Source organism: Komagataella phaffii, chromosome 3, assembly GCF_000027005.1.
Source record: "Komagataella phaffii GS115 chromosome 3, complete sequence".
In the NCBI taxonomy this organism is placed as follows: Eukaryota; Fungi; Ascomycota; class Pichiomycetes; order Pichiales; family Pichiaceae; genus Komagataella; species Komagataella phaffii.
Window position 1 is genome coordinate 1,938,336 of NC_012965.1, and position 17,867 is coordinate 1,956,202.

Genomic DNA, 17,867 nt, shown 5'->3' on the forward strand with positions numbered 1-17,867 from the left:
TCACAGCTTTAATGTATCATATCTCTCTAATTATTTACGTTCGCGGTTACTGCTAACATTTCAGCCGTATTATCTGTCCTCCCTCCTCTTTACCTTCTGTTAGTTCTTTGCATTGATGAAATACTACACATTGAATAGAAGATTTAGGCAGACAAAAGTAATGCTGGCCATTATTCTTGCACTGTCATTATTTTTCTATCTAAGAAGTATTAATCGGGAGGATGCGAATGAGCAGGTAGACATTTTTAGTAGCGATGTTGAAGATGTTGTCCCTGAGCCTCCTAAGAATAAACACCATCATTGGTTTAATTCCAAATGCCCTGAATATTTAGAATACTCTGAGGAGAGGCATGAGCCTTTCAGTGAAGGCCCATTGAAGTTGCCATACATGAGGCCACCTGAAGATTGTCGAACGTTTAAGTCTGTGGCTGTTGAAAAGACCCTTGAGGCCTTGGAACCCCGGTTCAAAGATCCAGATTTGTTTCGTTTACTGGAAAACTGCCTACCAAACACCTTGGATACGACGATATTATGGACTGATTTTGAGGATGATAACGACCTGCGTTCGTTTATTGTCACTGGTGATATCCATGCCGAATGGTTACGAGATGCTGCTAGACAGCTGAGTGTTTACCAGCCTTTTGTTAAGCATGACAGACAATTGCAATTACTTATGAAAGGTGCAATTAATCAGCAGGCATTGTTTATTTCAACCCAGCCTTACTGTAATGCTTTCCAACCGCCCAAGAAATCAAAAGTTCAAAGAAAGCCAAGTGCCGTAGATTTTGTCAGTCCTCGTCCAAACTATTATGTCGCATTTGAATGTAAATGGGAACTGGACTCATTGGCTTCGTTTTTGACGCTTAGTAACGAATATTACGAGAACACTGGTGATTCCAGTTTTGTCAATGAAGTATGGCTTCGTGCATTTGAAGTCATACTAATTGTGTTGCAGAAACAGTCTTCGCCAACATTCAACCCTGACACCGGTACTCTTCTACCATTCTACTACAAGTTCCAAAGAGACACTCGTATAGGCTCAGAGACATTACCTCTAGCAGGAACAGGTAACCCAATAAACGGTGGCACGGGGCTTGTTCGTTCAGCATTTAGACCATCTGACGACAGCACTATATTCCAATTTTTAATTCCGGCCAATGCACACATGGCTGTTGAACTATCCAAGATCAGTTATCTACTGAAGAGCAAACAAGGCTCCACGGCTCAGATTACAGTGTTCGTAGATGCGGCACATCAGTTCTCCGAATCGATGAAGATTGGAATCAAAAATAATGCAATATTTGATCACCCAAGACATGGAAAAATATATGCCTACGAAATAGATGGATATGGTTCGGCTCTTTTCATGGATGATGCCAATATTCCTTCACTTCTCTCACTTCCTGAGCTAGGCTTTTTGGAAATCGATGATCCAATATATAACAACACAAGACAAATGATCCTCTCTAAATCCAACCCATACTTTCTTAAAAGCCAATTTTTTGAAGGAGTTGGAGGACCGCATATCGGGTTGCAAAATGCCTGGCCAATGTCTCTATTGATGGCTATAAGGACTACAGATGACGACCAAATAATTACAAAGTACCTGGAGTTAGTCAAGTCAACAACTGCAGGGCTTGGGCTTATGCATGAAAGCATAAACATTTACACACCAAAGGGGGCTCTTTATACTAGACCGTGGTTCTCTTGGTGCAATTCAGAGTTCGGAAAGACTATTTTAGATCTAGCAAGCAGGAAACCACATTTGATTTTCAAAGATGATTATGTTGAGAGTTTCAACATCGATAGTTTATTTTTGCAATAGAAACAAATGAATAGCTTGCATTACGCAAGTGTTTATCCTTGACTTCCTCTAATATACTTCGCAATGTTCTCCGCAGTTGCACTAGATGAGGTCTTTGACGTAGCATCCAAAGCATCTTGGTATCTTTTTTGAATATCTTCATCCAGGAAATCACCATTTCTGTCTTCCGCAAATGTGTACTCTCTATCTGGTTCTTGCAACCCTTCGGCCTCGTCATCCTCTCCAACTTCTAGTTCATCTTCAAGGTCCGAAACAACCTCGACTTCTTCTTTATTACTGTTTTTCTTGTCTTTGCTCAAACCTAGGTCCTTCATCAAATGATTCAGACTCTTTTCCTTCTTTAAAGCATCTTGCTTCTCCTTTTCTTTCAATATATTATCTCGTTCAGTCTTGTAAAATTCATTGTATTCATCAACCTTTTTGTCAATAGTTTCCAAAAAGTCGTCAAATCCGGTACCAGTATATGATGACACACTGGCAACATCCAACGTCGAATAGAATTCTTCCAGCATGAGGGACATGCTATTAACCAAGCTGCTCATATATCCCGACCCTTGAGATTCATCGTTCAACTCTTGATCGGAAGCTAAGGCTTCCTGAAAAGCCTCAAAGTCAGTCATCCATTCTTCTGCAAAGTCACTCTTTTTGACATCCGTCTTGTTGAAGACGATTATCATGGGTAATTTAGTCTTGTAAAGAATACTACAGGCATATAGCATGTTAGACATGAACGTAGTTGGAGATGTGTTTCTTGGAGTATCAATGATATATGCAATCACTGTGGGAAAAGTAGAGGCAAAAGCTTCGGTTATGATGGCACCTGAGGCTGACCACACAAAGCATTCAATCTGTCCTGGAGTGTCTACGATACAATGTTGAAATTTGTCAGACCGTTTCTCAACCAACTTTATAACTTGATCAATTTTTGTGGAAAATAAGTTCAGTGATGTGACAATAGCCCCGTTCGGACCTAGGTTGTATTCGTGCATTACCTTTTTATAGTTGACACTGTCTCTGATATCAATATTGGCACCGAAAGGAACCTTAAGAACTGCTGGATCTAGGTTGATCACGTAAGGAGGGCTATTCTTAGAATGCAAATGAGAATTCAGTCTTTGCATAAAAGTGGTCTTTCCCGAACCAGCCATTCCAATACATAGTATTGTGCAAACCATGATGATGATTTGATTTGATGCTAAGTTTGCAAGCTACTGAGTATTTTTTTTCTTGCTTCTGTTTCTCTATAGAGTCTAATTTTCGAGCCTCGCTATTACAAATGCGAATTTATTGATCTCATCGGTCTTGTGATCACCTCATCTAATGTCTAAACAGTGGTCCCACGATCCTAAATGGAGTGACGAAATGGAGAAGTTAATTACAGAACCCTACAAGTACATCAAGAAGGTCCCTGGAAAGCATTTTCGTAGAATTCTAATTGATCTATTCAACGAATTTTTAGAAGTGGATCATCAATCTGTGGAGAGTATTGAGCAGGTCATTGATATACTCCATAACTCTTCGCTGATGGTGGATGATGTAGAGGACAGTGCTACTTTAAGAAGAGGGATACCAGCTACGCATAATGTTTTTGGGATTCCTCAGACGATAAACACTGCAAACTACATGTATTTTGTTGCCATCCAAAAGGCTGGTACTTTGGGCAACCATGCAAGGGTGAATGACGTTCTGATAGAAGAAATGATGAATCTGCACCGAGGACAGGGCTTGGATCTTTATTGGCGAGACAATTTTGTTTGTCCTAGTGAAGAGCAGTATTTGGACATGGTGATGAACAAAACCGGAGGTCTCTTTAGGCTTACCGTCCGTTTGATGGAGCTTGTTCAGAACCCAAACGATGGAGTGGAAAGAAAGGCTTCTTCTTTAGTCCATTTTGCTAATCTTTTAGGTATAGTATACCAAATACGGGATGATTATTTGAACCTTAAGAGTGACCAGTATAATCAAAATAAAGGCTTCTGCGAAGACATCACAGAGGGTAAGTTCTCGTTTCCAATTATTCATTCTATTCAAAACAGTGACGATACAGGGCTATTAAGCATATTAAAACTCAGGACAAATGATGAGAAATTGAAAAGGTTTGCACTTACTTATATGGAACAAACTGGCAGTTTCCAGTATGCCAAAGAGAAGCTTAGTGCACTAGCTAAGGAAGGGGAGAAGATGCTGGGTAAAATTTCAGCAGAGTTCAACCATATCGACACTTCACACTTGAATGAATTTCTGATTAAGCTTACTCGAATAGGAGGTGATGATGATAAACCTCAATACCTTCTCCAAACAGAAGAAACTACGATACCAGAAGCAAAATGATAATACAATTATAATACACAGAGGATAGTAGCACCAGGCTAAACTTACAGCTGGAATCATAATTCCATATCTATTTCCATTTGATCTCCACACTCTATTTCTTGCTGAGGTCTCTGCAGAGGAACTTCATCGTCTTCCTCTAAAACGATTCCAGTAGGCCTTATAACGTCAGACTCATCAAACATATCATCTTCATTGATATCATGAATATGATCGTCTTTGTATTTATGTTGCCTATTGTTTCTTATGGCATCGTTTCTCATCTTCTCACGCTTACACCAAGCCTTATAATGATCGAGTATGACGTTATATCTGTGTTTGTATTTTAAAAGAGACCAAAATCTGGCAAGGTACAATTCATAATAGAGCTCTTCCTTGCTGATTTCAATCGGTTCCTCGTCGACCATTCCATCTGGGTCCTGTGAATAAAGGTTTCGTCTCAATCTTTGAGCATATATTTTTTCTTCGATTTCTCTTTTTTTGGCGTCTAGAAATTTTTGGTTACATTTCTGGGAGGCTTCATTGAAAATTTCATTCAGTTCGACCTTTGGAATGTATAGTTTGCCGGCCTCTACCTTTTGGTCTGGCTTGATCTTTTGATATTGTGAAATAGATTCATCGGGATTGTCCCTGAGAAACTGATCAATGTCTCTAATAACAACCTTTTCTCCATTGTCATATACGTTGCTGCTCCTATCATACAGAAATTCCGGACTTCCGTTCGGTCTACGGTTCGCTTGTCCTTCAAAACTGCTGGGGGCCTTATCGTCAATATTAAGTGAGCTGAAGATGTCAATCACACGCTTCTTCATACAATGCTCATCTTGAAAAGCACTTTTCCGTTTACGAGCGTTCATTAGATCAGAACTCCTGGTCCCATGCATTGTATGGTCATATCTTAGAGTTTCGATAGGCATTTGTAGGAGCCAGAGCTACCATTTGCTCACCGCGTTTGGCTTCATATATATACGCTTGATGTCGCGACTTCTAGAAATTTCTCAATCAACTAGCTGCAAACGCGATGTCAGATGGCACATGCATTTATCCATAATCAGAAATTGCCTCATGTAGACAAAAGTAAACATTATATCATAGTCGAATACCCCAACTAGTTCATTTACTTCTTTTCTTTCTCTTCGTCTCTTTGAATATGAGTAACCACGATAGTGGAAGTGACTGTCATTCAGAAGATCATTCCTTCTCCTCGTCACATTATGAAACTAGGAAAAGTCAAGCCCAGCTGGAAAGTCCTATAAGATCCAGGCCAAGTCAAAGGATAAGCGATCAAAGCAGCACCCAAGAACCTAAGGCAGATGATCAATTAACACCTCTCAAAAAGAGTCGTTTTGAATACAATTTGAGTGAAATACGCCATGAGTCCGATTCTTCATCCCCTCTTGGCAAGATGCCAGACAAAGCTGTAGTTTTTTCGCCTCCTCCAATTCCTTCTTCTCCCTCCAAGTATAGACATTCAGAGTCTAGCAACACTAGCGATCAGCCTACTGCCAATAACAGATTATCATTTATATCCCAATATTCGGGAGTGGTCAATGAAGTGGACCAAATCCAGTATATTGTCGATTCCACAAGCCAGGGTGCTAGTGAAGAGAAAACAACAGCAACAGTCTCCAAATTGGAACCAGAAAATGTTTCCGATGCTGCCAAAAATCAAGTAGCAGCTTCAACTGACCACTCCAATGAAACTATAAAGTCTCATTGCCCGAAGAAAGAATCTTTGGCCTCACTAGAGTCAGCTGAATCTTCAAAAGTTTCCGGACTGGGTATTTTGACAACCATTACAAAGGAAGAAAACTTGTCACCTGAAAGGGTCTCAGTATTGAATATTGACCCTACCATTCCTCCTCGTTCTCATAAGCGACCTAAGTCTGAAAGTTTGTCTCCAGATTATGTCCGCATCCATCTAACAGAAAACCAGAGACTCGATTTATTGGGTAAGAGAAGTTCATTGAATATAGATGACCAAACATCAAAACGGTTTTCAACGCATTCCACTTCGTCTAAAACCTCCTCTACAACACCTTCGTCTCCGCTCAAACGTAAAACCGAGGACTTGGATAAGATTATGAAAGAATTACAAGATTTTCAAAACGATAACCTAGGATTTGCTCCTATCAAGCCGCTTATTGCAGATAATAACAACTCGAGTTTTTCAGCAGCAGAAATGTTTTCATTTCACACTGCAAACTCCGGCACTTCTTCTGTAGATCTATCGAAGAAACCAGTTTCTTCAGATCAATCCTCACAAGAAGAACCCACAACTCCTAAGGAAGAGCTGTACGAAGATGAAAATGATGAAGATTACACAGATATCGAAGATGCCGATAAAGGGCACGAGGAAACGACTATCGTTCAACAGGTCGCTCATTCTACTAAGCGTAAGCAGAGACAAAAAAGCCAAGACGAAAACATCGAAAGTCAGTATCTTCGTCATCTGACAAAAAGAGACCATTCTCTATGCAGACATTGGCTAAGTTTCTAAGCTCAACTGATGGTATTATTATCGGCAATGAGTTTGAAGGTATTGGGCTTGATCACAAACAACGGCTGTTACTGGAAAAGGCTGTAGATTCGCTCAGCAGATTAAGTGTTGGTATGGTAATTGATCCAGAGAAGCAATCGATAGGAGCACATCGATTGGAGCGGGCAATTAATGCGTTGGATGGTTTCATTTGAAAACCTCCTATATGCATTACACAATTAAATTGTTTGAAAAGGTTTCTAGATGACATTTCCCAAGTTCTTCTTCCCATTCTACGGGCTATATACTTCTAGGGTCAATAATGATATAGTACGAATTATGTAATCTGATAATTGTGAAAAAAAACCAAAATATAACAAAGCAGCTAATCACGCGACGTTGCACCTGACTAGATTACCCCACGATCGCCTAATCCCTTATCATCAAAGGAGGTCATTGTTGCTCTTCATCCAAACAAAACTGGTGGGACAATGACCAAAGATACCGACTTAAAGTGAGTTAGAAGCTGAAATTTGTTTCTGCACCCGAATATTACTAACATTATCAGGCAAAGAAGATATCCAGCTGACCGGGTCCATAAGAATCCATCCTTTTTATTTCCCAAATCAAAATTTTACAATGTCAAAATTACGGTCATGTGAGTAGTTTAGGAGTTTATTGTGTCACTTATCTACTAACATCTTTTTAGACATTGGCAACTTAGGGATCTAATATGTCGTAACTCATTGAATCCGAACATGATGCTATACTCTAGCAATGAGAGCATCATGTCCTTGAATATGGACGATCACAGCAAGAGGAAGATGCAGAGCAAGAATCCAATGAAGAACAATAGCTCCGAGAAGGCATGCCAGTTTGAATTTTCTCCTCGCTCGTTTAAGGAGCAAGATGGTATCATTGTTGCTGGTGGACTCAATGTCGCCAAACAAAATCGTAATGGCACACTTAATGATTCCCCCCGAACTGGCATGAGTACTAGATTTTTAAAAAACCAAACAATGAACAATTGGAAGGGCCAATTTGGATTATGTGCAAATGATAGTGTGTTGACGATGGATGTTGGCTCGTTGATAAACAACTCGGTATCGATTACTAAAAAATCAAACAATCAGTATCAATCAATTCTTTGCAATAATGATAGACATCTGTACGCTTTGAGCTATGGAAACAGAGAAATAACAAAAGACTATATTGTCAACTTGGAGGTCCCATTGAATCACTCAACTGAGTCCCCGGATGCAAAGACACTGGTTGTCTGTAGTGATTCGAGCAAGGTCTTCCTGCTACATCCTGAAGAATCTACGAACCAAGCTCAGACATTACAATGTGATAATGGTTATGACTGTGGGATATCATCCTCCTTCCATCCTTCGGGTATATACTTTACAGCCTGTTTTCAGGATGGGGTTGCTTTGGTCTATGATGTGAGAAACCTCAACAAACCAGTACACAAAGTATATTCAACACGAGAAAGTACACAATCTGGAGCATTTCGATGTTGCAAGTTTGCTAAGGGAACAGATGATTTGCTGTTCATAACAGAACACTCTGGGCGAATACATATGGTGGATACCCGTGATTTTACTAACCACTTAGTGATAATGTTACCAAACTCTATTCGTAATGCCACTATGGACTATCAGGACAATGAATATCTTTACAATGAGCCCATTGTTCAAAAGTTTGATGATATGATCAACTTTGAGTCATCAAACTACTCTGATGACGGTAGACTGTTTGGTAACAGTTCAGAGCTACAACTTGAGACGCAATTACCACCAACCCATCAATATTGTGGAATTGAATTAGCAGGATTAGAATGGTTTCAAGACTTTAGAACTGGGAGGTCATATTTAGCAGTTGGTTCAGATCGTGGACTAATAAAGTGGAAAGTTGATTCGTGGTCAAGAAGATGCTTTCCCTCTTTTGTTAAGAACTAGTGCTTAGGATTCAATAAGTTGAACTGATCAATTACCTAAACTAAACATTTACTAAACCATTGTCACTAATTCTTCAGCACTGGTTGGATGGATAGCTACACAGTTGTCAAAATCAGCCTTCGTTGCTCCCATTTTGATGGCCACTCCAAAACCTTGCAAGATCTCTGCAGATGAGTCTCCAACGATGTGGAGTCCAACCACTTTCTCATTGTCCCCTTGAACAATAAGCTTATAGGCAATGGGAGATTTGTGTTCGGACATGGCATAGAACATGGACACAAATTTGGATTGGTAGACCTTAATCTGGTTTTTGCCAAATCGCTCTATAGCCTGCTTCTCTGTCAATCCGATGGATCCAGATTCAGGATGAGAAAATACAACGGAGGGAACATTGTTGTAATCCATTTTCTGGTCTTTGAATTGATCTCCACCAAATAATCTGTTAGATAGTTTTCTACCAGCAGCGATTGCGACAGGGGTGAGCTCAACATTTCCAACCACATCTCCAAGAGAGTAGACATTAGGAACATTTGTTCTTTGGTATTCGTCAACAATGATCTGATTTTTATCATTCAGCTTGACTCCGATATTGTCTAATCCTAGTCCCAAGAATGACTTTCTCCCAATAGTCCAGATTAATTCATCTACTTGAACTGTCTTTCCAGTAGTCAAAAGTAAATCTAAGGACCCATCTTCATTTTTGGTAACCTTTGTAACCTGACTCTGTTTATGAACATTGATTCCAGACTTCTCATAGTAAGAAGTTACAGTTTCTTGGATGATATCGTCAAACTTTCTTAGCACAGTGTCTCCTCTAATGATCAAATGGGTTTCAGAACCCAAACCATTGAAAACACCAGCAAATTCAATTCCAATATATCCTGCTCCTACTATGGCCACTCTTTTGGGCTGCTTCTCTAATTTAAAAAACCCATCAGAATCAATACCGAGCTTGACCCCAGTAATTTGCTCCTCGCTTGGTAAGGCGGTCTGACCTCCTGTAGCAATTAAGATATGGTCAGCAGAGTAAACCGCTTTTTTACCATCATGTAAAGTAACTTCCACTTTTCCATCGGGGTTGAACTTCGCCCAACCGTATACATAATCCACACCTTCCTTCTCTAAGTTTCTCTCGTATATTCCATTTAGTCTTTTAACGTAAGCATCCCTTTTCTCCTTCAGTGTGGTCCAGTTAAAGGAAAAATCGCCTGCCACATTAAATCCATAGTCCTTGGCGATTGAGAGCTTTCCAGCCAGATCAGAGGCATACCACATGACCTTCTTGGGGACACATCCGACATTGACGCATGTTCCTCCGAGTGCCTTTCCTTCAATCAAAAGGGTCTTTGCACCATGTTTGGCAGCTCTTCTAGCTGAAGCGACACCTCCTGATCCACCTCCAATGACGAGGTACTTGTAATGCTGGGCAATTGAGGGCATCTTGTAGTCTTATTGGGGGGTATAAAGTTTGAACAGAGCTGAGAGGCTCGCCTCTTGGTTCGTGCTGTGGCTAGGTCTAGTAGTGTACTTGCTAGTATGTCTACGGCGCTTACAGAGTTTAAGGTACTGAGTGAGTCAACGTATTCCTTTCCCTGTCGATTCGAATCAGAATAATCTCAAAAACTTTATTCCAATAATCGATAGTGGGCAAACTTAAAGTTGGCAGTAAACCATCTTACCGAAAGCACATGGGAAAATCTGAGCCGAGTTCTCGGGACTTTGATCTTTGGAGCAAGATTAGCATGAGAGATGTCCGCGAACAAACTATATTCGGGTAAATAACGGTGCATCTCTCGCATTTTTTTCTCTCAACTGCTTGAAAATTAACTATGCTACTATTATTTAAGCGAGCTATACGAAATTACTCTCAAGTGCCCATATATCCTAAGGCCAAGGTTTCCAGGCAGTCCACTTTGAGAACATTATACTCAAAGTATCAGGATCGTAAGCCTATAAGTGTCATCACAGCTCACGATTATATAAGTGGAAAATACGCTAATGAGAGCGAGGCAGATGCCGTAATCATAGGAGATTCTCTTTCCATGATCAATTTGGGCTACCAGTCGACTTTGGAAATGTCTTTTGAAGAGTTCTATTACTGTTGCAAAGCTGCTTGTCGAGCCATTGACAGAAAATTTATAATTGCAGATCTGCCCTTTGGAACTTTTGAAACATCTGCAGAAGAATGCGGAAGAAATGCCATAAAGTTGATGAAGCTGGGAAAAGTCCAAAGCATAAAGCTGGAGGGCTCTTATGAAATAACAGATCAAGTGAAGAAGCTTATAGATATAGGAATACCAGTGACTGGTCACGTTGGACTACAACCACAAAAGTTCAACGCCCTAGGAGGTTACAGAGTGCAGGGTAAGACTGCAACAGACGCTATAGAGATTTTTAGACAAGCTAAATATCTACAGAGTTTGGGCGTTTCATTATTAGTGTTGGAGGCTATTCCATCTGAAGTTGCTAAAATCATAACTGAGGAACTGAATCTACCTACTATAGGAATTGGTGCAGGGAAGTATACATCGGGGCAAGTTCTTGTCCAAGGAGACGTATTAGGAATGCTCAACAATAAACCTGCCAAATTCGTTAGACAATATAAAAACTTCTACCAAGAAGGAATTGACGGTATCAATGAGTACTGCCGAGAACTTAATTCCGACATATACCCAGAGGAAGGGACACATACTTATAGCATGGCTCAGGAAGAAGTCAAAGATCTGATTGAAAGAATAAGATCAGAAAAATAATTTTCTATTTCTATCTGTATAAATTAGAATACATGTAAATCAGCCAAGTATAGTACTGTCTTGATAGTCTCTTGCTTCGTTCTTATTTTCAGAAGCTGACATATCCAAAATATATGTTTTGCCACACACCGGAGTCATTATATCATTGTCTCTATCCAGTTTCTGGGCCAAAGCATGGAGTTTCTCTTTTGGTTCTAAAAAGGGTTCACTGGACAAAACAAACGTTCCCCAGTGAACGCCAAACATTTTACTTGCCTTCAGGTCTTGCATTATCTGGTAAGCTTCGTTAGGATCAATATGCCTTGGCTTCTGATGCCAGGTGGGACAGTACTGCCCTATTGGTAACATGCAAAGTTTAACAGGGCCATATTTAGCTTGGATTACTTTGAAAAGTTCTGACGTGTAACCAGTGTCACCCGCGTGATAAAATACTGGGTTATTTGAATGCAGAACTAAAAACGAACACCACAAAGAGTGATTAGTGTCAAGTATCTTTCTTCCAGACCAATGCATGGCAGGAAGGCACACTACAGTCAGGGCGTTATCAACTTGATATGTTTCCCACCAATCCATTTCTACTACTCTGTGAATTCCCTTTTTCGCCAGATACTTTCGGAGACCTAGTGGCACTATCCAGGTCGAGTTATTCCCGATTTTAGGAATCGATGATTCTTCAAGATGATCAGGATGGTTGTGTGAAACCAAAACATAATCAGTACGGGGCAACTCCTCAAAAGTTACCGGTGATGGAGTGATTCTTTTTGGACCAAGCGTCTTATTGACTAAAAAATTTTCAAACAGAGGATCCGTTAGAAATCCGACCTTACCCATTTGCACGTATGAGCAACTTTGACCCAGCCATGTGAAGGTGAGCTGATCTTTTAGATTGATTCCACTTTCATTTTCATGACCATTGGAGTTGTTCCTCAACAGATCCATATCAGGTCTCACTAGCGGGATGAGTTTTCGAAGTTCAGGTTCACTGTTGGGAAGCCCACCTCTAGTTCGACCTTCAAACAATTCCAATATTCTACAAAATGCAAACTCAAATAGCGTCTGACCTCGGTACTCAGAAAATGGATTTTCGAATCGTCCTCCCACCGTGAGCGATGAGTACTTGTTCTGAAGATCTTTGATACCTATTTCACGCTTATAAATCTCGTACTTCGTTCGCAGTGAGATATATATGGTGAAAGTTGAGTAGGTAGCTACGATAGCTAAACCTATTTTGGCTTTTAGGGGAATCATCAGGCCTCAAGATAGAGAGAGATGTAAAAGAATACTCCAAGATATAGATCGTTATGCGCGACGTCTCAATTAATGAGGGAACTTAAAACTACTTAACACCTATTAAGTAATGTAAATCAGGCACAATAAAACGGACGCATCTAAGTGGTTAGTCTACAGATGCCTACTACATAGCACTCTGTGGCCGTCATGAAGCAAATAAGATTGCGATTTTTTTTCCCCTTTTTTTCATTTGTACCTCTCCTGATCAGTTTCTATATTCTCTCTTATTCATCATAAACTTCTTCTATGGTGGCCCTAGGCACTTTCTTAGCAACGGTCTCATTCCTTTTGGAACCAGAATTTCCTTCAGTTGAAGTTGACTCAGATTTAGTTTCACCGGCAGTCGTTTCAGATATTTTGTCACCGTTTGTCTTGATCCCATTACCTTTTGACTTACTTTTTTTCTTCGACTTTTCCTTAGGAACAGAAAAACCATACAGAGGTTGGAAACTTTCAAAAAATCCAACATCCTCAAACAGGTTGGGGAAGATCCATAGTGCATTTGGCAAGATGAGAACGGTAATGCAAAATATTATCAACCTCACAATTGCTAACAAAAAGAACAATCCAATCAAACCCAATAACCCAGTACTAAGATACCATACTCCCTTCCTCATAAAAGCGGGCCACAATGGGAACAAAATGACGGCAAAAACTGCTATAACTCCTAAAACTGAGTACAGAGCCAAAAGAGGATTGCTTGGTTGAAAGTTCCAAATAAAGTATTTATCGCCCTGTAAAACTGCCTTTTGAGTAACTTTGACAAATGGAGTACCTTTAACAGGTTTCAAATTCTCCGCACGAGCTTGTTGTGTGGAGAGTTTATCTACGGGAAGAATCATCCCAGCCTTGATCAATTGTATAAAAATAGCCTGTGCTTGGGAGTCGTCCTTGATCTCTGGCAGAGTTCCTTTACTCTTAGAGACCTTCTTAGCATAACTGTCGCTCAATAATGCTCTGATGCATCTCTTATACCTGAAAAAGTCAACTTTGCTTCCACTAGCAGAGTTTATCCCCGTTCTTTGTTTGAGCAGAGGATGGGTCCTCAAAAATTTTGCGACTGGAACCTGCTCCATAGTATGCTATTGCTGAATTGAAAACTAATACGATACACGTTTACGAAGCTTTAGGTGTTCAAAAGAGATAGTTCTCCGTTAGCACACGACCAACCGAGATGGATGACTCGCGCCTATGCGATGAGGACGGGGTGAACTCTAGTGCCGAAGTTGACAGAAACACTTGTGAGCCACACAAGAAGGCTTAGATCGTTCAATACAAAGGGAGAAGACTACAGTCGGAGGCAATCCACAATAGCTCTTTCTAGTAAGCCCCATTCTTCAATGATTCCTCTATAAAGTCGCCTTTCTCCACGAAGTCTACTATATTATCTGTTATTGGGTCGCACACGCCCATTTTTTTGAAATCCTTAACATCATCAACTTAGGACTTCCATTTTTTTTCACACACTTGAACCTTTTATTCACATTAAGAACACAACCCAATATGCCCCCAGTGCAGCAGATTCAGTATGGTCAAGAACAGACCAACTTTCAAAAATTTAAAATGGGACTTATGATGGGCGTAAGTTTTTTTCTCTTTTTTGAGCCAAACGATTGTTTTTCATCTAACAACTTATAGACCTGTGTCGGGGTAGTCACGGGTGTTCTCTTTGGTGGCTTTGCTGTCATTACCCAAGGTCCTGGTCCTAATGGTGCCATGAGAACCATTGGTCAATATATTGCAGGATCTGCAGGTACCTTTGGACTCTTTATGTCCATTGGTTCTGTCATCAGATCTGAGGAGCACGAATTGCTGACGCCAATGCAAAAGTTCCGATTGAGACTTTTGGAGCAACGCTACAAATGAAATTCGTATAGTCCTCTGTCCGTAACTTGTAATATAGTGGTCCAGGAGGCGGCTTCCGCTGATGTTCCGTTCACTTCCTTTCCCCTCCTGATCACCACCGATCAGGCCCCAACACCTCTACTCATCCTTACACCCAGCTTGCGCGATACCTATGTGTGCAGATATCCTACAAATGTCCTCTTCCGCTTATCACTCTTATCCCACATATATATCGATGGTAACAGCCACTTTCAATCAGAACAATAGTTGTATTGCTGTTGGATTTCCAGATTGCTACAAAGTGTACAATTGTGATCCTTTTGGGGAGTGTTTTTCTAAGAACGATGATGGTGGTGCCAGCATTATGGAAATGCTCTTTTCAACAAGTCTAGTTGCAGTAGTTGGCACTGGAGACAAGCCTAGCACTTCCACAAGAAAACTGAAGATTGTTAATACTAAGAGGAATACTATTATTTGTGAATTAAGCTTTTCCACTGCAATTCTTGCGGTCAAGTTGAACAGAAAACGACTGGTGGTCGTCTTGTATGATCAATTGTTTATTTATGACATAAGTTGTATGAAACAACTAAAGACTATCGAAACGGTCCCCAATAGACTGGCAATTGCCTCCTTAAGTGCTGATGACTCTTCAATTCTTGCATATCCTTCATCAGATTCTAGTAGTTCCAACGAACGACATCAACTTGGAGAAACCGTTTCCACGGGAGGCTCTGGTGGCGTGGTATTGTATGATGCGTTAAACTGTGAGTTTATTACCATTATTGAAGCCCATAAAGCCCAGCTACAGCAAATTTGTTTATCGAAAGATGGGAGTTTGCTAGCAACGACTTCTCATAAGGGGACGCTAATACGAGTTTTTAGCACCTCGGCTCCATTCGACAAGCTTTACGAATTCAGAAGAGGATCATATCAAGTTAGGATACAGCATCTCTCATTTAGTCACGATAATAGGTACCTCAGCTGCTGTTCAAATACTGGAACCATTCATTTCTTTAAACTTGACTCGTCATCGACAGAGGAAGATGGCTCTGAAGCTGACAGGGAAGAGCGTCTGATACCACAACAAGGTGAGCTCTCTACTGAGGAGTCTACATCAGTTACTAATATATTCTCACAGAAAGGAAAGTACCATTTGAAAGAGTACCTTCAGCAAGTCTCCTCGAGATTGCCTACCAACGTTCAACAAAACTTTACATCACTAATCGAACCCCAAAGGGACTTTGCCCACATAAAATTACCCTCACCAAGTCCCACAACTATAGCTACTATCGACTCTTCCAACAATGTGGTCGTCTTCTCTGGAACCAACCTTTATGTATATCATTTGAAACCAGGCGAGTGCGTACTACTGAAGAAGCACTCTCTTACATAGCGAGCCTATAGGTTAACTTATCTGTACTATATTATGTAATCATTAGAGCATAATGCAGATCTCACGTAGATTTTTGCCCTGCTTAGAGTTGTCTTCCTCTTATTGTTCGAAAGCTTCTTTTGGTCAAGAGCTTATTTAATCTTCTTATGTTTTTATTACACCAATCAAAGTTCACATTCATTCATGTTTAAGAGTCACCCAACTGTGGCATTGTTTGATATTCGCATCCAGTCTCCTTACAAGGATACTTTGCTAGTCAGTAGCCTAGAGAATGATAACCAGCCCACACCTTTATCAGGGTCGCTGGTCTTTTCGTTGTCAGAAGATATAATTGTCAAATCGATAAGTCTTAAGCTTCTGGGTACTTTCAAGCTTGACTTTTTAAAACAACTTCATGACAATAACAGATTGGTAGCTACGACTGCGGTAAAGGAAAATGGCACTGTCTTAGAGGTAGACTGGGCAAATTTACTAACAACAAGTGATGGATCTATTACGAGTGGCGACTACGGCCAGAAACCAAAATTCAGATATGCTCATCCAACAGATTTTCTCAACGATTTGTTGAATGACCCACATTTACCATCTAATGATTTTATTGGAGGCAGGAACAACACTAAAATAAATTTTAAAAAAGGACAGCATATAAACTTCCCTTCTTGCCCTCCAAACACAACTCCGTTCGATAGTTCGGTACAAGGATGTTTGTTTAAGCTAAGTCAAGGGAATTATGCTCTACCATTTCAAGTGTCTCTCCCTGCAAATGTTCCAGACACTGTAGAGGGCTTGAGATCTGGATCTATTTTATACAAACTTCATGGAGTATTGAATGTGGCTAAAGGCAAAGAGATTTCAACTTATAAGTATTTGAGAATTTTTCGAACTCAACTTCAATCATCACTAGCCCTCTCTCAAGAATGTGTTCTGGAGGATAATTGGGCTGACAAACTACAATACCAAATTACTTTACCATCAAAAGGTATTCCCATCGCTGGGCAGGCTACTGTCCAGATCTTAATCATACCTTTCACGAAAGAGTTAAAGCTCGGAAAGATAAGGATATCTCTCGAACAGTATTTTTGGCTTCAGAACTCTCATGCTCAAATATTTGGAGATTCGTCAGTTGTTTTCCGCAAGAATATAGCTGTTTCTACTGATGATCTGGGGCAGGATCGCTGGGATATTTTGAGAACTTTTGATATACCTTCAAACTTAAAAGAAATAACTCAAAGTGTCGAAGTTAGAGATAATCTGTTAACCGTGAAACATAAACTGAAAATATGCATTGAACTAATTTTGGATGGGGTCACATCTGAAGTACGAGCATCTGTTCCAGTTACAGTATACATATCAACCAGTAATGATGTTACAGGGCGCTCTATTCAAGTGGATAAGTTGGGACGATTTAGAATCAAACCAAGGGAAGAGATCAAATTGTTTGGAGATGCAGAGTTTAGAAAACATGTCAGGCCTCCAAATGACCAGCCTCCTCCAGTATATGACAGCCACGTATACGATCCCAAGCTGGAAGGAACTGCCCCCGCATCACGCTCGCCAATACTCTCGCGTAGTTTGACTCCTCTGGGTTCTCCAGGGATGACAGATATCGTTGATTCAGAGTTAGAAATATACCCTTTAGAGCTGGATTCTTGTACTTCCTCTCCGAGATTCCAGGACCAGACTATCGACAGTAATCCCCCGAATTATATTCGGGCAGTTGGTTCCGATAGTGCAACACCGGATCTTGCTCCATTATATACAGGAGGGTTGGGCCCCGAGGAGCTTAACGAGATAAACAACCGATTGAAAGAATTCGGAGTCACTACAACGTCATCTAGCTCAAATACCACTCTTTCATCTAGACCCAAGTTGTTAAAGACATTGTCAGGAAACAGTTTTTTTAGGAGTAAAAACTTCACTGGCCACACCAAACCTTCATCAGGGCACACAAGTTCGACATCAATTAACAATTTATTGAAGAAGAAGTAAC

General features: G+C 40.4%; 13 protein-coding genes across 13 annotated transcripts; 8 read left to right on the forward strand and 5 right to left on the reverse strand.

Annotated features, from left to right (window-relative positions):
• Positions 1 to 115: 115 nt before the first annotated feature.
• Positions 116 to 1,825, forward strand: PAS_chr3_1005 (Hypothetical protein; the record flags this gene model as incomplete). The annotated part of the gene is made up of 1 exon (XM_002493200.1): positions 116 to 1,825. One exon carries the CDS (start codon positions 116 to 118, stop codon positions 1,823 to 1,825), a length of 1,710 nt encoding a protein of 569 aa, XP_002493245.1.
• Positions 1,826 to 1,857: 32 nt separating this feature from the next.
• Positions 1,858 to 3,000, reverse strand: PAS_chr3_1006 (Essential, conserved, cytoplasmic ATPase; the record flags this gene model as incomplete). Its single annotated transcript, XM_002493201.1, has 1 exon — positions 1,858 to 3,000. One exon carries the CDS (start codon positions 2,998 to 3,000, stop codon positions 1,858 to 1,860), a length of 1,143 nt encoding a protein of 380 aa, XP_002493246.1.
• Positions 3,001 to 3,145: 145 nt separating this feature from the next.
• PAS_chr3_1007 (Geranylgeranyl diphosphate synthase, increases the intracellular pool of geranylgeranyl diphosphate) lies at positions 3,146 to 4,156 on the forward strand (the record flags this gene model as incomplete). The annotated part of the gene is made up of 1 exon (XM_002493202.1): positions 3,146 to 4,156. One exon carries the CDS (start codon positions 3,146 to 3,148, stop codon positions 4,154 to 4,156), a length of 1,011 nt encoding a protein of 336 aa, XP_002493247.1.
• Positions 4,157 to 4,212: 56 nt separating this feature from the next.
• On the reverse strand, positions 4,213 to 5,073 carry PAS_chr3_1008 (Hypothetical protein; the record flags this gene model as incomplete). Its single annotated transcript, XM_002493203.1, has 1 exon — positions 4,213 to 5,073. The coding sequence occupies one exon, from the start codon at positions 5,071 to 5,073 to the stop codon at positions 4,213 to 4,215; it is 861 nt and encodes a 286-aa protein (XP_002493248.1).
• A 233-nt stretch (positions 5,074 to 5,306) lies between these two features.
• On the forward strand, positions 5,307 to 6,656 carry PAS_chr3_1009 (Hypothetical protein; the record flags this gene model as incomplete). Its single annotated transcript, XM_002493204.1, has 1 exon — positions 5,307 to 6,656. The coding sequence occupies one exon, from the start codon at positions 5,307 to 5,309 to the stop codon at positions 6,654 to 6,656; it is 1,350 nt and encodes a 449-aa protein (XP_002493249.1).
• A 113-nt stretch (positions 6,657 to 6,769) lies between these two features.
• On the forward strand, positions 6,770 to 8,596 carry PAS_chr3_1010 (uncharacterized protein; the record flags this gene model as incomplete). Its single annotated transcript, XM_002493205.1, has 3 exons — positions 6,770 to 6,831; positions 7,204 to 7,293; positions 7,345 to 8,596. 3 exons carry the CDS (start codon positions 6,770 to 6,772, stop codon positions 8,594 to 8,596), a joined length of 1,404 nt encoding a protein of 467 aa, XP_002493250.1.
• A 51-nt stretch (positions 8,597 to 8,647) lies between these two features.
• On the reverse strand, positions 8,648 to 10,036 carry PAS_chr3_1011 (Cytosolic and mitochondrial glutathione oxidoreductase; the record flags this gene model as incomplete). Its single annotated transcript, XM_002493206.1, has 1 exon — positions 8,648 to 10,036. The coding sequence occupies one exon, from the start codon at positions 10,034 to 10,036 to the stop codon at positions 8,648 to 8,650; it is 1,389 nt and encodes a 462-aa protein (XP_002493251.1).
• Positions 10,037 to 10,425: 389 nt separating this feature from the next.
• Positions 10,426 to 11,349, forward strand: PAS_chr3_1012 (Ketopantoate hydroxymethyltransferase, required for pantothenic acid biosynthesis; the record flags this gene model as incomplete). The annotated part of the gene is made up of 1 exon (XM_002493207.1): positions 10,426 to 11,349. One exon carries the CDS (start codon positions 10,426 to 10,428, stop codon positions 11,347 to 11,349), a length of 924 nt encoding a protein of 307 aa, XP_002493252.1.
• A 39-nt stretch (positions 11,350 to 11,388) lies between these two features.
• On the reverse strand, positions 11,389 to 12,597 carry PAS_chr3_1013 (uncharacterized protein; the record flags this gene model as incomplete). The annotated part of the gene is made up of 1 exon (XM_002493208.1): positions 11,389 to 12,597. One exon carries the CDS (start codon positions 12,595 to 12,597, stop codon positions 11,389 to 11,391), a length of 1,209 nt encoding a protein of 402 aa, XP_002493253.1.
• A 266-nt stretch (positions 12,598 to 12,863) lies between these two features.
• On the reverse strand, positions 12,864 to 13,715 carry PAS_chr3_1014 (Essential subunit of Sec63 complex (Sec63p, Sec62p, Sec66p and Sec72p); the record flags this gene model as incomplete). Its single annotated transcript, XM_002493209.1, has 1 exon — positions 12,864 to 13,715. The coding sequence occupies one exon, from the start codon at positions 13,713 to 13,715 to the stop codon at positions 12,864 to 12,866; it is 852 nt and encodes a 283-aa protein (XP_002493254.1).
• Positions 13,716 to 14,142: 427 nt separating this feature from the next.
• PAS_chr3_1015 (Protein required for growth of cells lacking the mitochondrial genome) lies at positions 14,143 to 14,505 on the forward strand (the record flags this gene model as incomplete). The annotated part of the gene is made up of 2 exons (XM_002493210.1): positions 14,143 to 14,220; positions 14,278 to 14,505. 2 exons carry the CDS (start codon positions 14,143 to 14,145, stop codon positions 14,503 to 14,505), a joined length of 306 nt encoding a protein of 101 aa, XP_002493255.1.
• A 151-nt stretch (positions 14,506 to 14,656) lies between these two features.
• PAS_chr3_1016 (Phosphoinositide binding protein) lies at positions 14,657 to 15,877 on the forward strand (the record flags this gene model as incomplete). The annotated part of the gene is made up of 1 exon (XM_002493211.1): positions 14,657 to 15,877. One exon carries the CDS (start codon positions 14,657 to 14,659, stop codon positions 15,875 to 15,877), a length of 1,221 nt encoding a protein of 406 aa, XP_002493256.1.
• A 183-nt stretch (positions 15,878 to 16,060) lies between these two features.
• PAS_chr3_1017 (uncharacterized protein) lies at positions 16,061 to 17,866 on the forward strand (the record flags this gene model as incomplete). Its single annotated transcript, XM_002493212.1, has 1 exon — positions 16,061 to 17,866. The coding sequence occupies one exon, from the start codon at positions 16,061 to 16,063 to the stop codon at positions 17,864 to 17,866; it is 1,806 nt and encodes a 601-aa protein (XP_002493257.1).
• Position 17,867: the final 1 nt, after the last annotated feature.